Genomic DNA, 16,374 nt, shown 5'->3' with positions numbered 1-16,374 from the left:
AAATGAGAATTTGGATCTGAAGATAATTCTAAAGAAAAGTTGTGTTTAACACAGAAAAGGGGAGGTGTCCTCCCACATGATGCATCAACAATTAAAATTCACAAGTAGATGAATTTGTGCACTTTCTTCATTAAAAGGAGATGGTGAAATGTGTTGTGTGTTGTGAAGCACAAGTGTCGTGAGAAGCAAAAGGGCTGCAGTTAACCACTGAATGCTGGGGATTTTGGCCTGCTAATGTCCCTGCGCTGCTCAAGGAAGGGATGGACGGCGTTGAGAGGCCAAAGTGACTGAAATGGGCGAGAGTGAATAAGGATTAAATCCCCAAACACAAACTGGGAGGACTGAGGAAGCCTTGGCTGCACTAGAGACTAGGTTTTAGGGCTGGGAGGCACTTTGGAGGTCATCTAGTCCAACACCCTGCTCAAAACAGGATTCCCTGTACCGTTCTGGATGGTTGTCCAGTCTCTTCTTAAAATCTCCAGGGCCGGAGCATCCACAACTTCTGGAGGGAAGCCATCCCACTGACTCTTCTCCCTGACAGAAATGTCTCAATCCCAAGTAGGTTCTCTCGACTGGCTCCCATCCAAGACATTCAGGCAAAGGCAACCTACAAAGTTGTTGTTCGCAGTAGTCAGAGCAAGGGTGGTTTGCAAGATTGGGGTGGGGGTGATAAATGGAGGGCACCGCAGCTGTGTCCCCCTTGTTATTAAATCACATCTGATTTCTTTAGTTTGCTCTCTTCCTTTTCACCCACCCAGAAGGAAACTCTGGGATTGAGACCCTCCTAGGAAGCAGCCTGTGACTTTATGATTAACAACCCACTTTCCACCTCAGTCCTAACGGGCTGAAGAAGTGAAATTAAACGCCTCTTCAGATGGTGGGCTAAGTGTGACAGAATAGAAGCAGAATTCTTCACTTGGGAAAGAGAGAGGAGGGGGAGCTCCGTTCTGATCCCGCAGGACGAAGAAGACATACAGGGTTGTTGGCCCCATTCAGTGCCTGAGGCTGCAACAGGGACCGGAAGTGAAAGTGAAACGGCTGTTGTGCTTACACACACACACACACACCTCTGGATCTGCCCTGGGAGGTTTCAGGGTGTCGGTTACGATTGACCTGCCCTCCTTGGGCTGAGGCCCCGGGAAGGGCAGCAGAGCAGGACTTCAGCCTGGCACTGCCAAGGCAGCCCAGGGCAGAGTTTGGCTCCTGTTACAGCCACAGCACACGGCAGGCAAAGAAACCACCTCAGGCAAAGAGGGGGACGCCGTGCACAACTTGAGAACTGCTCCTCCTCCCTGGCAGCCCCCCACCCACCAGCAGGCAGGACTGGGAGCTCTGCCCCTCTTGTGCTAGCCAGGGTGGAACCAGATGGCAGAACTGCCAGCCCTTTACTGGGTGCCCCCCCCCCCCGCCATTCCCCGCTTCGGCCAAGGGAAGCCCTGGGCTCCGTAAAGAGACTTCTGCAGCCATTTGGTACCATTTATTGGGGAATCTTTACAGGCGTGGGGGCTGGAGTGTCGGTCGGAGCCGGCGGGGTGGAAGGCCGGAGTTTGCCGCCTGCAGCCCCCACAGGGAACACAATATGGGACACTGGCCATGATGAACGCACACACACCACACACACGCACGCACGCACCCTCCCCAGAGGCTGGAGCCAGGAAGTGTTTGGTCCCTGGCCCCCAATACAGGGGGCCAATCTCGGGCTCTTCACCCCCAGAGCAGCCCCTGCAGGTCCAACGCCACCAACCCATAGCTGCCTTCCTTGAAGGTGTGGGGCAGGATCGAGAGAACGTTCCTCGGAGAGGGGACGAGGCCCAAGACCACTGATGGCTGGCCAGGGCTGGCTGGGTTCGGATTGGGCCTGGCCCTCAGCAGAGACCCTTGATTGGGGACAGACAGACAGACGGGCGCCCTTCTCCCCACCCTCAGAGTAAGAAAGTGCTTGTTGCTTCCGGGTATTGCGGAGGGAGGGACGGGGCGCCTCGGCTGCTCCAGCTCTCCCCGCCCCCCAAAATGGGAAGGTACTTAATAACCCAGCCCCCGAAATGGGGGCACCAGAGAGGAAGGCGCCCCACGGCAGGACCCTCCCTCCGTGTCCAAGTCTGTGAAGGGCGGGAGGAGCGTGGCGGGAGGGGGGACGACGGCCCCTGCTCACTGCTCCTCCAGCCAGGAGGGCTTGTCGGCCCCGGGGCTCTTGAGCTTGATGTTGAACTGTTTCAAGGTCTGCTCCAGTTGCTGCTGGTTGCCAGCGAAGTAGGCCGAGATGGCGTTGTGGAAGAGCAGCAGCTGCTTGTGCATCACCTTCACCTGGGGAGGGGGAGGGGGGGTGCAGATCAGTGTCCGCCTGGCACCAGCACCCATGGTCAGAGCCGCCCCCCTCCCTCCTCCGCCGGCCAGGCTCACCTTGTTCTCTTCCAGGAACTTCAGCTTGACTGCCACGTCCGCCCGCAGCTTCTCGTACTTGGCGCGGTGGGCATGGAAGTTGGCCTGGGCAGCATCCAAGCGGCAGAGTGTGCTGGCATCCCGTGGCCCCAAGCTGAGCTCCTCCAGGTCTGTGCGGTAAGCGTCGTACTCCAGCCTGCACCAGGGGTGGGGTGGGCGGGTCAGAGGGGCCACGGCAGCTCTGCCCCGACCGACCGACCGACCGGTTTCCCCCGGGAAAGACCCACCTGGCCGTCTCGTACTGCTTGACGGTCATGAGGGTGTCCTCCATGGTTTTGTTGACCAGGGTGTTGATGCTGGAGACGAAGAAGTTGACGGCTCCCAGTAGAGTCTCCCCGTTCTTGCACAGCAGCTTCTGAGTCTCGGCGTTGTATCCGAACTCCTCCTGCAAGTGGGAGGAGGGCTGGAGGAGATCGAGGAAGCTCCTCCCCCACCCTGGGACCCCCATCTGGGGATCCCACCTCCCCTGCCAGGGAAGGGAAGGGCAGCTGTGCCTGCTCTGTCTCAAAAGGAGGGCTGCCCCCTGCTTTACGATGCCCCCCCTCTGGGTGCTTTGGAGGGGAGGAAGCTTCCCTCCTCCTCCTCCTCCTCCTCCCAGAGTCCCTTTCAGCCCTCCCACCTTGCACATCCACAACAGCCATGCCCTTCCCCGGGCCTTATCTCCATGCTGGAAGCCTGGCTCTGCCCTCGCTGGGAGATGCCACTTTGGGGGGTGGGGGGGTGGAAGAAGAGCCCACCGGCTGCCTCCTCTTCCTGGGAACAGCAGCTCCCTCACCCTCCCTGCAGCTATCTCCGCCTAAGGGTCCCTTGGGATGCCCTCTTCCACGGGCAGCCTCCCCAGAGCAAATGCTCCCCTCCCAGAGCCAAAAGCTTCACTCCCATCCCAGCAGGGATTGAGTCAGCCTTCTGAAAGGCCACAGGCCGTGGGGGTGGCGGGTGGGGGAATGAAAGCCTGCCCACCAAGAGGGAGGAGGGAGGGAGGGAGGTCTGCCAGGAGGAGGGTGGGAGGGGTGCGCTCACCTGGAGCTCCGGGGACTTCTGACTGAGGTCCGAGAAGGCGTCCGCCAGGGCATGCTGTGTCTGGACGAGGCTGTAGAAGTGGTTGGTGAGGGCCCGTGCCAGGCCCAGCAAGGACTCGTACTTGCGCTTGGTGTCACGCAGCAGCTCAATCTGGGTCTCCAGCTCCAGGTCGACGGTCCGCGAGCCGCGCCCAAAGCGCTCCGACAGCAGCTGCTTGGTACACTGCACGGGTGGGGAAGAGCAGAGAAGAGGTCGGCGTTCGGAGAAGTGTCTCTTGCCCTTATTGGCCTGGTGACTCCGAGAAGAACGTGCCCCAAAAGCCGCCAGAACAGCTGGGAATAAAGAGGAAGGGCCCTTTCCCTGGCACCGAGGGGGCTGCCTCAGAGGAAAGGGGGCTGCAGGAGAACTCTCAGCGGGGGAGTCCCACCCCGATCATGAGACTGACCCCACAGCCCTCAGCTAATACAGGACAGCTGCCTGAGCAGAGGCCCTCCACCCAAGGTCCCCACAAGCATCCAGGGAAGACCCTCACAGCCCCACAGGGTCCAAGGGCTGTGTGAAGATGCTTTTTATAGATTTTAGCTCTGCATTTAACACAATACTTTCCCATGGACCAGTGTCTAAACTTATGGATCTTGGACTTTCTTATAAAATCTGCCTTTGGATTATGGATTTCCTGTCTGGCTGCTCTCAGAGGGTCAGATTAGGTAATCATATCTCTTTAGCCCCAATTCTTAACACTGGTACACCATAGGGTTGCGTGTTGAGTCCCTTACTCCATGTTCTTTATGCGCATGATTGCATTCCCACTCATGCTAGTAATATTATTACTAAATCTGCAGATGATACAACAGTAGTGGGGCTCATCTCTGGGGGAGGGTGTGTGTGTATCTGCCTATCGAGATGAGGTGGACCGGTTGCTTTCGTGGTGTGGAGACAATAACTTGGTCCTTAACAGCAAGAAGACCAAGGAGCTTATAGTGGACTATAGAAGGAACAGATCAGACATCCAGGCCTTGCTTACCAATGGAGACCGAGTGGAGCAAGTGGCCAGTTTTAGGTTTCTGGGTATTGTCTTAAAAGAGGACCTGACCTGGGGCGCTCACATTGCAGCCCTGGTCAAAAGGACCCAGCAGAGATGATACTACCTGAGACTTCTCAGGAAACAACACCTGAATGGGAAAACTGCTGGTGACCTTCTACTGCTGCACCATAGAGAGTATTTTAACTTACTGCACCTGTGTCTGGTTTGCCCATGGCACAGTGGCAGAGGAGGACAGCGCTCCAGAGGGTCAACGTCATTGCCCAGAGGATCATGGGTTGCCCCCTCCCCTCTTTGGAAGAGCGTTACAGCTCCCGCTGCCTTAAGAACGTTCAAAACATTCTAAAAGATCCACCTCATCCTGGGCACCCTTTTTTTCGAACTATTACCATCTGGTAGACGGTACAGGATAATAAAAACAAGGAGAAATAGGCTGAAAAACAGCTTCTATCCCAGGGCAGTAACTATACTGAATTTTACTGCATAGTGCAATATTAATGCAATATCGGGTTTTCAATTCAATTGTATAGAACACGGAGGATGTGTGTGCGTGCGTGTGTGCTTCATTCTTATAGTTATATTGTACACTGAAGATGGCATTTAATTTCGTTGTATGAGGTGCAATGACAATAAAGTAAACTCTCCCCATCAGCTGTCACAGGCCGACTCATCTTGGAGATCGTCCACAGGACCCTCGAAGGGACCCGAGGGGCTACAAGAGCCAGTGGTAGCCCTGCAATGTCCGGGGCTCCATTCAATGCCTCCCCGCATTCCCAAGCGGGACTTACTTTGTAGGTGTTGATGCCCCATTTTCTGACAATGTCAAACTTCTCCACGGCCACTCCTCGTGTGGCAGCAGCTGCCGCCGCCGCCTCCTCCCCCGTCATGGCTGGGTTGGGGTGGGGCTGGTGCAAGTTGGAGCCTGCAGTTGGCAAGAAAGGATGCCCACCAGAAAGACGGCGACCCCCTTCTCACACATTTCCCCACTGGAAATAGCTGCAAAGCCCCCATTTCCTCACAGATTTCCCCCTCCCATCCCTGGCACCACGCAGAACAATACCTGTGGCCAAGGGAGCCTGGCTGGCTATGCGGCTGGCAGCTGAAGGGCTGGGGGAGATGAGTGGTCCTCGGGGAGGGTGAGATGGAACAAGGGAGCCTGAAATGGAGGACAGGGCAGGGCAGAGGAGGGGAGCCGCGCCAGAGGGAGGGAGAGAACACAAGGGGGTGGGCGATGAACGTGAAACATGGCCAAGGAGATGAGGAGGCGAGATGGGAGATGGCATACCAAAGGGGCAATGAGACAGACCCCCCCCCCAGCCGCCCCCCTCCCTCGCCTCAACTGGAGCTCTGGGGAGACGGACATGGGAGGGGGCTTCCAAGCACTCTCCAACCACCAGGCTGAGAAAGCTAGGCAATGGCCAGGCAGGCGCCCCCCTCCCCAGGCAGCCCCATCAGTCCCTGCAAATGCTGACCTTTGATGATACTGGTGGGGACGATGCCCTCGGCTGTTCCCCCATAACCTCCAGAGACAATGTTGGTCTCGTTCAAGTTGGGCCCCGACACCATCACTTGCTGCAGGTCCTAAGTAAGGGGAAGGAATCAAATTGCCAGCTGTTTCCCCAACAGGGCTGCCAGGTGCAATGAACCCCAGGCGACACAAGGTGGCACCGTTCTGGCTGCTGGCCTGTCAACGATGGGAATCTCACCACTCGCTGCAGAACTGCCAAGCTTTAGGAAGGGCCCCCTTTCCTCAGCCACTCCTCCTCCCCCCCACCTCTCAACCGGTTGTTTCCCAGGCCTTGGACTCTGCCTTCAGGCAGCCCGTGAGACTTCTCGGGGGCTAAAGCTATCAGGTGGGAGGGCACACAGCAGTGTTCTCCTACAGTCAGCACTGGAATGCCCCCGGGAGAGCATCTAGTCCAGCCTCTGCTCAGGGCTCAGTCTACCAGGGGAGGATTTTGCAAAGGACCTCTTGCAGAGCACGAAACCCTGGTCCCTTTGAAAAGGACAAGACTGTCATTAGAGCTCCGCCTCTTGACCAGGAACTCTGGGCATCTATTTTAATTGGAGGGTTCTGCACCCTGAACAAGTTTGACCCCCTGCTGCTCCCCCCCCCCCAAGCCTCTCTGATAAGAGGGCCCCCGGCCTTTCCCAACAGCGAGAGCAATTAATGAGTGGAACGATTTGCCTTCAGAAGCTGTGGGGGCTCCACAGTGGAAGTTTTTAAGAAGAGACTGGACAACCACCTGTCTGAAATGATATGATAGGGTCTCCTGCTTCAGCAGGGGGTCAGACTAGAAGACCTCCAAGGTCCCTCCCAACTCTGTTATTCCATGTTCTACCTTCTGTTTGGGAGCCTCTAGGAAAGACGAAATGCCCACTTCTGTGCCCGCCTGGGCCACTGGCTCCTGGATCTGGCCTGAGCCCCCTCCCCTGAATGGCTTCTGGGCAGCCAGAGGGTCCCCTCCCTCTTCTGCTTGGCAAACCTTGGATACTTGAAGGCTGCTTTCATCAGAGGTCAAACAGAAGCAACCTGGAGGGCTTTCTTTGGGATTCCTGCTCTCTCCAGGGCCTCCTCAAACTCCCACCCACCTTTTTCGACTGCCCAGGGCTCTGAAGGAGGGGATCTCAGAGGGGGGGGGGTTCCTGCTTCCCCCTGCCTCCCTTCCACCTAAGGCCGCTCTCCCTAGGGAGGAAGGGGCCAGGATCTCCTCTGCCCACCGCCCTCGCTGTCTCTTCCTCCTCCCACTCCCCCTCTCCCATACCTGCTCCAAGCCGTCGTCATCGGCCAAGCGCCTGGAGTCTCCGTTGCCGTGGATGGGGATCTCCATGGTGGCTGCCTTGCTCATCGGTCCTTCGCTCATGCTGGGTGCCTGGGGGGCAACGGGCGAGGGGGGGCTTGAGGAGCTCTGCCTCGGCCCCCTCCCCGTCTCTTCCGCGGAGGACGCGGCGGCGGCGGCTCCTCCTAGGGGGCTAAGTGCGGGTTGCAGCCCCCGGGGAGCCCCGGGCAAAGGGAGAGGCCGGGGGTGGGGGAAGCGGCGGCCGAGGACCCCTCCCCAGTCCCCCCCTCTCTCTCTGCCGCCGGCCCCAGCAGCCACGCCAGCGGGAGCCGAGGGCTTCGGAGTCCGGTCCAAATCGGGCCCCGCTTTCCGCGGCGGAGGGGCCTCCTGCCGTCAGCCCCGACGCCCGACCCGCGAGAGCCGCTGCTAGGTGAGCCAAGGCAAGGAGCCGCCCCGCCCGGCGCCCGGAACTCCGGCCGGCCAAGAGCCACGACGAAGAAGGCCGGACGGGGCCAGGAGGCGCCACCGCCCCGCCCGCCCCAGGAGGCCAGAGACCGCCCGCCCGCCGCTCCCCGCGGCCCGGGGAGGATGGAGCCGCCGGCACCACTCACCCGCTGCGGGCCGGCCCCGGGGGCTCCGGCGTCGGTCGGGCGCGCGTCAGCCCCAGCGCAAGCAGACCGGAAGCGACGTCGTGGGGCGGAAGTGGCGTCACGGGGAGCGGAGGGGAGCGCCCGGCCCGCATGGAGGACCTCGCGCCGGAGTCGCAGCAGCTGCGCAGCGTGAGCAGTTTTACCCCCCCCCCCCACTCCCCCAGCCTTCCCTCCCCCCTTCTCCCCGGGCGGCAGGGCGGGCGGGCGGACAGGCGGCTGAAGGTTTGCTGCTGTTGCAGCTGCGGGATTTCCTGCTGGTCTACAACCGGATGACGGAGCTCTGCTTCCAGCGCTGCGTGGCCGACCTCAACTACCGCGCCCTCACCCGCCAGGAGGTGAGCCCGGGGGCGGGGGGGGGGTCAGGTCCGCGGTGGGGGGGGGGGCGGGGAGGGAGCGAGCCCTTCCCTCCCTCTCCCTCCCTCCCCCTCCCCTCTCTCTCTCCCGCAGGAGGCCTGCCTGGACGGCTGCGCCGGGAAGCTGGTGCGCTCCAACCACCGCCTGATGGCCGCCTACGTACAGCTGATGCCCTCCCTGGTGCAGCGTAGGATCACCGACTACGAGGCCGCCGGACACGACCTCGCGCCTCCCGCCACCCTCCCGAGGTCCAACGCCTCCTGACCCGTCTGCACCTCACCCATCTTGCGAGGGGCACCCGGAGGCCCCGAAGAGCCTTCCTCCGGGGAGCCCCGCGGGCGCAGCTCTCCTTCCAGCCAGGGCCTCTCCTGCGGAGGAGGAGAAGCGGTGGCAGGAGGGCAACCCTGGGGAGCAGAGACGTTTCCCAAGGCACACCCGTTTTCCGTGACTGAGAAGCGTCCTGGTCCAGGCGGAGGCCCTTGGCTTTCAAAGCTCTTGGCTGCCCCCACCCCTGCTCACCAGTGGCGGCTTCTCTCGTTTCCAAGCCAAGGTGGAGGCCAGATCCTAAACTGCTCCTACCCGGAGGATCCTGGCCAAGGACCATGCCTGGCCCTGGACTGGGTGCTTGAAGGAGGACTCTTGACCAACTAGAATTGGCGCAGGTGGGATGGGTTGTCCTAAAGGCTGCCTCCTGTGACCTTGCTTCTTCAAAATGCCTCAGGAAGCCACCAGACCTGCTCCCAGAGATCTCTGCCATTGCGCAGCAGAGCACTAAGCTTAATTGGTTATGCTTAAGTGAACGTTAAGCAGGCCTGGCCTGGTCTGAGCCACAGCACTGCACTGGGTTTCCCCGAGGCACGCTTGCTTCAAATGTGACAGGGAGGGCCTGCGGGCTGTTGGTCTTTCAGGGTGCCCGTGAGACCCTTCTCCCTCGCTTGGCATGTGGGATGCGATGGAAGGCCCCTTCGCACAGCATTCCTGCTAGAAAAGCTGCAGGGTGGACCTGGGGATCCAGAGAGGTGAGGTGCTCCCTTAGATCTGTTCAAGTAGAGGCTTTTACACCAGGGAGCCTGAACATATCTAGGAAATGTAACCGTGTTCAATCTCTGGGAACCCTCTGTTTGGATGATGTGTTGAGCTGGTAACTTCCTTGCGTCTAGTAACCATATAGTTTCGGGGGCCACGGTTGAAAAGTGGCTTTCCACTGCTTTTTTCTAGTCTGGTCTAATTGCGAGGCCTAGGTTAAGAAGACACAATTGGTTGGATTGGATGTTCTTATTACATTTAAATTCAGTAATCTAATTACCTCATTTTCAGGATACACGTTGTACTTGGAATTCAACAGCAATTACGCAGTCTTGTTTTTGGGATTGTATTAAACGATGAAAGAGAAACCGATACAGTTTCTGAGTCTAGTAACCCATCTCATTTGGCAAGAACTTCATGCTTTGTGTGTAGAAACATTGACCAGTTGTGGGATTTATCCCTTGAGATCAGCACCTGGCTTATAGGGAACGGCAGCAACATGTCTTGGTTACACAGTTCACCTTTATAGATGGTGAGGGGGATCTACCTGTGGGGAGGGGAGGACACTACAGCTATATGCTGGCTGGGATGCAGGGCCCAAATATTTGCTCTTCCACAGGTCATGGAGGAACCATGCAAGACAGAAATTTTATTGCACTTTTGCCAGAAAACAATGTGAACATACTTGTACTGTGGAACATGTGGCATGAATATGGAGTTGAAGGTGGGTTGCTAAATGCAGCAAGAACCCCTAGAATGAATGTCCAGGTGGGGTAATGTCCAGTCAGGGTTTTGATATATGTACAGAAACGTGGAATGCTTGTGATGCCCTGTCAGAGATGTGAATACAAGTGTATTTCTCTGGAGGGGATGTTTGACAGGGAAAATGGAATTAATTTATCTGATTTATACACCGTTCGCATTTCACCCCAGGGATTCTGGGTGGGATACAAGAAATACCCAAACAACTAGCAGAAACAGCCCCACCCCCGGGAAACTAAGGTGGTGGTGTTATTTTTTTTAAGCCGTAGGGTTTCGAGGACCCGCCATCCTCAGGACGTCTCTGGCCGGGCTGGAGGCCAAGAAGGCTGGGTGTGGGAGGGGCGCGTCGGCCGGGCGGGCCGTTGGTGCCCCTAGCGATGCCGCGTGCGCCCTTAGCAACGCGGTCCTAGCTGCCATGGAGGCGCCCGGCGCCCAGCCGTCCATCCCGGAGCTCTCCGAAGCGCGGCCCTCGGACCCCGGCGGAGCCTTCCCGCGGCAGCCGGACCCGGCCTGGGCGCGCTCTTCCCGGCGGCGCCTGGCCACGCAGTTGCGGGAGGCGGGCCGGGCGGAGCCACGGGATGTGGAGGCGCTGCTGGCCGAGCTGCTGGCCGTGTGCCGGGAGGTGCTGCGGGGCGGCGGGCGGCGCGCCTGGCTGCGGCTGCTGGAGGCGCTGCAGCTCTGCGTGCCCTTCCGCGGGCTGCTCTCCGGGCGCGCCCCGCTGCCCGCCTACCTGCGCGCCCTGCGGTACCAGGCCTGCGGAAGCCGGGCGCTGCTGGCCGACCTAGACCTGTGGGGGGCGCTGCGGAGGGCCTTCCCCCGCGAGTGCGCGACGCTGCGAGACGACCCCGAGGCCTCCTGGGCCCTGGCCCTGGCCGCCGAGGCCCGCAGCCTGCCCGCCGCCCCGGAGCCGGCCTTCGCCGGGCTGCTCTGCCCCTTCCGCGCCGCTTTGGACGCCCCCGCCGCCGGCCTGCTGCACCCGCGCCCCGTCTCCCTGCCGGAGCTGCAGCGCTGCGTGGGGCCGGTGGGCGGCGGAGTGGCCCGCCGGGAAGCCCCCTGGGCGGGCGGGCTGGGCATGCTGCCCCTGGCCCTGGCCGCCGCCCTGCCCGTGGACTTCGCCTGCGCTGCCCGGTGAGCCCCGCCGGAGGGAGAGTGGGAGGCTAGGAGCGAGGCCGGCAGGGAGACCGCCTGAGCCACTGACCCCCGCTCCCACCCCTGCCGCAGCCCGTCTCTGGAGTCCGCCGCGGTCGCCAGCCCCGCACCGGCCCCCGGGGCCCCAGCCGCTGCGCCCCCGGCGGACAGACAGACCCCGATGAGCGGGCTCCAAGTAGCCGAAGTCCTCTCCGGGAGATACCACGCGGGGGAGATCCGCTTCTTCTACCTGAACGCTGCCCCGAATCGGCATTTCAGGTACCGTGTGGCGCCCGAGCCTCGCCCCTTTTGGAGCCCCCGCTCGCCGGGCTTTTGCTCCCTTACACGGCTGCCTTTCCTCCTCGGCCGGGTGGCAGCTTGCCTTCCCTGCGGAGATGCTGGGGACGGGCGTGATCGGCTCGCGTGGGGCGGCGGGCCGGGCGAGCCCTTCATGCCGGGCTGCAGCCTCTGAGCGGAGCGGAGGTTTCTGGCGGGGCAGGGAAGGACCGGGGCTGCCCAGCCTGTCCGGGGAGACGGGCGTTTTGAAGGTTCTTTTCTCTATGGCCTTCCTCCCGCCCTGGTTGCAGGCCTTACGACCTAGTGACCGTTCCGGGGTACCTGATCAAGCCCCAGCACTACGTCTTCTCGCCCTTCGGGGTGCTGTGCGTGCATCCCGAGGAGGGCTCCGAGGCGCTTTCCTTGGGTGACTGGCATCGGGAGGCCAGGCTGTGGCAGCTGATGCAGTACATCCCCTTCTTCCGCCTCTTCTTGGTTCGCAAAGCCTTCACTCGGTAGGAGCCCTGGGGGTGTGTGGAGATGGGGGATTAGGAGGTGGCCATCCTCCCTGCTCTGCGGAGAGTTGCTTGGAGGAGGGTAACTCAGCCTTTCTCAGCTGGTACTCCTCCCCCCCCCCCCCAGGTGGTACTTTAACTTCAAACATTTGCAATACTTGAAACTCGGGGAGAAGCTGAACCTCCATTTGCTTCAAGCGGTGCCCCATTTTGGAGCAGCACTTCTTCAGATATCCAGGTTGGGATGCTAAGAAGCAGTGGTGGGATTCAAATTTTCTTACTACCGGTTCTGTGGGCGTGGCTTGGTGGGTGTGGCATGCTTGGTGGGCGTGGCTGGGGAAGGTTACTGCAAAATCCCCATTACCTCCCGATCAGCTGGGATTGGAGAGGCAGAGAATAGAGGGGGGTGGAGCCAGCCAGAGGTGGCATTTATCGGTTCTCCTAACTCCTCAAAATCTGTATCGGTTTTCTAGAACCGGTCAGGACCTGCTGAATCCCACCTCTGCTGAGAAAGCAGTGAGGAGATCCCAGCACAGGAGTTCCTCCACCGCTTTGCGGCCTCTGCAGAGATTTCTCTTTTTCCTGTTTAGACTCTTGCAGGAGTTGCAAGCCGTTCACTGGTTGCCAACTGGCACCAGCAGGTGTTATAACTTCATTGAACTCAAGCGGTCTCTGGCCCAGATGAACAGCAACGCAGACGAGTTCCTTCACAGGTTCCTCTCCCTCTGCACCTCCATCTTGGAGCTGGTGAGCCTCAGCCTGAGTGGGACAGGGGCTCTTGCAAGGGGGAGGAGGGTGTGTTTTCAGTGGAGTGGTCCAAAGGCCCAAGCGGCTGAGGCTCTGCGTTGCAACACACACACACACACCCTTCTTTCTGCCTCTTTCTCTCAAGGAAAGCTTTGGATTAGATTGCAAGAACCAAGAAAATCAATCTCATTTTAACTCTTGCCACATTTCACATTGGAGACACAGCCTGGACAGTGGTTGTGAGTTGATGTGGGCAGAGTATTTTAGTGAGGCAATTTAATTTAATTACTTTAGTTGGTCTGTAATGATCACACGTTCTATTAGGGTCCAAGAAATGAAGAATGAAAAAGCAGTTCACCCTAAAGGACAAGGCAGCACACACAAAAACCCTTACGCAGCTCCCTCAATTGACTTCTTCTTAAGACCACTTCTTTTTAAGCCCCGTCCCACTTGGGCCTTTTTCTTTTCTATATTCACAAACTGTATTCGTTGGTCAAGTGCAACCAGCAGCTTCTACCAGAGAGAGGTTTTAGCCAATGGATTCCTCCCGAGCATCTGTCTTAAATCGGATAGCCTTGGCAAATTCATTTCTTTCTTTTTTTTAAATAAATTATTTATTTATTTTTCTTTAAAAAAAACAAGACAACACATACAGAACAAAAGCAAGGAGAAAAAACAACTTTCCTCAATTTCATCAGGCATGTCGTTTGGTTACAAGTTTTTGTGCAACAGTTTTTACAATTAAAAATAAAGTCACTGGTTATCCATTAAACATAACTAAATATTACATTGAGTATTATGTGTTCAAATTACCATTAATATTCTTTCATTTGTGACAGCCCTTATTTCTTTGAATCCATAATTATCTATTAGGTAACAATAAGTCTATATAGAATTATAATATTGCCTATCTCTAGAGAGTAAAAACAAAGATTAAAACAAAAGATTCCCATTAATTCATATTGCACATTTATACTTTCAGTTAACCATAATGTCATCAATCATCCACAACTCCAAATATAATTTTCCATTGTTAATTAGTTCAAATCATCCCACCCTTATACATTAGGGTCATTATTGTTCTTCATATATCGTGTAAATAAGTACTCTATTTCATAATAAAAAATAAAATAAAAAAACTTTCATAGCAGTAAATATAACTTTCTATTATTGCATAAGAAAACAATTTCATTTCCAGGTTTTTTTATCTAACCATTAGTAAAACAAATCCCATACTCTATAAAATTGCTCATCCTCTAGTTCTCTAATTTCATATGTAAGCTTACTCATTTCAGCACAATCCATTATTTTCCGAATAATTTCCTCCTATGTTGGTAATTTCTCATTTTTCCAATTTTTTGGCAATTACAATTCTAGCAGCTGTTAAAACATTTATAATCAGATATTTCAAGTCCTTGTTGTATGTTTCTGGGATTATTCCCAATAAAAAGAGTCCTGGTTTTAAGTCTATGTGTTTATGTATCATTTTCTCCAGCCACATGTGGATTTTAGTCCAGTATCTTTTAGCTTCAGTACAAGTCCACCACATGTGGTAAAATGTGCCCGGCGTCTGATGACATTTCCAGCAGTTTTCGGATTTATTCTTAGACATTCTTGCTGTTCTCGTTGGGGATAAGTGCCACCTGTAAACATCTTATACAAATTCTCTTTATATGCAGTTGACATTGTCATTTTATAGTTTTGAGTCCACAGTTTTTGCCATTTTTCTAAATCAATCCCATGCCCAAAGTTTTTCCCCCATGCTAACATAGTTTCTTTGACTTGTTCTTCCTGTAATTTCACCTCTAATAGGTAGGCATAGAGTTTTTAAATTACTTTTTCATCGTTACCTGTTAAGATTTTATCTAGTTCGGTCATTTTATCATAAAAACCTTTCTTTTTTCGATCTTCATTGTATCTAGAATGTATTTGCACATATGAATACCAATTAACTTCAATACCTTCCTGTTTCAATTCTTGTATAGATTTGAGTTCACCCTCTATATTGAATAATTCAGCGTATCTAACTGTTTGTTCCTTTTTATATATTATTGAATATGAAAAAGCTTCAATGGTTGATATCCAGACTGGAATTTTTAAGTAATGCAACCTCTTAACCTTCTCCCAATTTAATAACAAAGCCTCTCTTATATAATGCCTTCTAAAATAACCATGTGCTTTAGTTCCCTTATACTATAAAAATGCATGCCATCCCAACAACAAGTCATGGCCCTCTAGGTTCAAAAGCCTAACATTTCTTAGCATTATCCATTTCTTGATCCACATCAGATTAGCTGCCTGATAATACAACTCCCAGTCAGGTAAGCCCAACCCTCCTCTTGATTTGGCATCTTGTAGCAATTTACGTTTTATTCTTGCTTTTTTCCCCTGCCATATGAATTTCAACACCATTTTATTTAAATCTTCATAATAGTCTTTCCCCCAGTATAGGATTCTGGATAGAATGTTCATTTTAATTGTTGAGATTCTCCAATCATTGATAGTTGAAGATTCTCCCATTTCACCAGATCTGTTGCAATTTGTTGCTTCAATCTAAGATAATTATCTTCTTTAAGGGTACTGCATCTAGCTGTTAGAGAGATCCCCAAATATTTAACTTTATTTGTAATTTGCATTTCCAAAATTTCTACCAATTCTTCTTTTTGTCTTAATGGTGTATTTTTTGTCAAAATCTTTGTTTTGTCTTTATTTATTTTCAAGCCTGTGACTTTTCCATACTCCTCAATTTTTCCTATCAATTTAGGTGCAGATTCAAGTGGCTCCTCAAGAATAAAAGCTAAATCATCTACAAATGCTTGCAACTTGTATTCTTCTTTTTCAATAGTCATTCCTTTTATTTCTTCCTCTTCTCTAATCCTTCTATTTAGACTTCTAATGTTAAGACAAAAATTAGCGGTGATAGTGGACAGCCTTGTCTCGTGCCTCTTTTTATTTCAATGGGATCTGTCAGTTCTCCATTTATCATTATCTTAGCTGTTTGCTTGTGATATATCATTTGTATAGCTTGAATAAAATTCTTACCAAAGTTCATTTGTTCCATTTGTTGTATCATAAATATCCAATTCACATTATCAAAGGCTTTCTGCACATCAAGGAACATCAAAGCCATGTTGCTTTTCCAGGTGGGCCTCATAATATTCCAAGGTATCCAAAATTATTGTTATATTATCTCTAATTTGCTCTTTGTAAAAAACCATTTTGGTCCGGGTGGATAAACCCATTTAAATATTTTTTCAGCCTCTCTGCCAGTATAGAAGCAAATAACTTATAGTCTGAGTTTAACAAGGAAATAGGTCTATAGTTCTTAATTTGCGTATGGTCTTCCCCCTCTTTAGGTAGCAATGTAATGTATGCTTCCAGCCGTGAGTTAGGTATTTTGCTTTTAGTCATTACTTCGTTCATAACTTCTAGCTGGGGAAGGGCCAAGGATTCCTCTAGTGTTCTATAAAATTCCACAGGAAGGCCATCCGGTCCCGGGGCCTTCCCATTATTTTGTCTTTTAAGGGCTTCAGTTAACTCCATCATTGTTATTTTATCTTCTAATATAGTTCTAGTATCATTTGGTATTTGGGGGAGATTGGCATTTTGTAAATATTGTTTCACTTCTTCCTCTT

At 54.2% G+C, this 16,374-nt stretch overlaps 3 protein-coding genes across 3 annotated transcripts in view; 2 read left to right on the top strand and 1 right to left on the bottom strand.

The window, feature by feature from the left end:
• Positions 1 to 1,464: 1,464 nt before the first annotated feature.
• ARFIP2 (ARF interacting protein 2) lies at positions 1,465 to 8,025 on the bottom strand. Its single transcript, XM_081951750.1, has 9 exons — positions 7,893 to 8,025; positions 7,267 to 7,374; positions 5,974 to 6,082; positions 5,562 to 5,657; positions 5,290 to 5,423; positions 3,460 to 3,681; positions 2,667 to 2,824; positions 2,401 to 2,575; positions 1,465 to 2,304 (listed from the first exon to the last, which is right to left on the bottom strand). Exons 2-9 carry the CDS (start codon positions 7,363 to 7,365, stop codon positions 2,149 to 2,151), a joined length of 1,149 nt encoding a protein of 382 aa, XP_081807876.1. The 5' UTR covers positions 7,366 to 7,374; positions 7,893 to 8,025; the 3' UTR covers positions 1,465 to 2,148.
• On the top strand, positions 7,945 to 9,683 carry TIMM10B (translocase of inner mitochondrial membrane 10B). The gene is made up of 3 exons (XM_081951751.1): positions 7,945 to 8,060; positions 8,171 to 8,266; positions 8,379 to 9,683. The coding sequence occupies exons 1-3, from the start codon at positions 8,022 to 8,024 to the stop codon at positions 8,547 to 8,549; spliced, it is 306 nt and encodes a 101-aa protein (XP_081807877.1). The 5' UTR covers positions 7,945 to 8,021; the 3' UTR covers positions 8,550 to 9,683.
• Positions 9,684 to 11,024: 1,341 nt separating this feature from the next.
• The window catches only part of DNHD1 (dynein heavy chain domain 1), a 70,180-nt gene continuing 64,830 nt past the window's right edge, over positions 11,025 to 16,374 (top strand). Inside the window, exons 1-5 of the mRNA XM_081951631.1 lie at positions 11,025 to 11,201; positions 11,295 to 11,480; positions 11,789 to 11,992; positions 12,120 to 12,230; positions 12,583 to 12,739. Of these exons, the coding sequence (XP_081807757.1) occupies positions 11,146 to 11,201; positions 11,295 to 11,480; positions 11,789 to 11,992; positions 12,120 to 12,230; positions 12,583 to 12,739 (714 nt within the window). The 5' untranslated portion in view covers positions 11,025 to 11,145. The remainder of the gene's footprint in view (positions 11,202 to 11,294; positions 11,481 to 11,788; positions 11,993 to 12,119; positions 12,231 to 12,582; positions 12,740 to 16,374) is intronic.

Source organism: Natrix helvetica (assembly GCF_964273705.1).
Source record: "Natrix helvetica genome assembly, chromosome: 4".
NCBI lineage: Eukaryota > Metazoa > Chordata > Lepidosauria > Squamata > Natricidae > Natrix > Natrix helvetica.
This window is presented reverse-complemented; position numbering and strand designations above follow the sequence as displayed.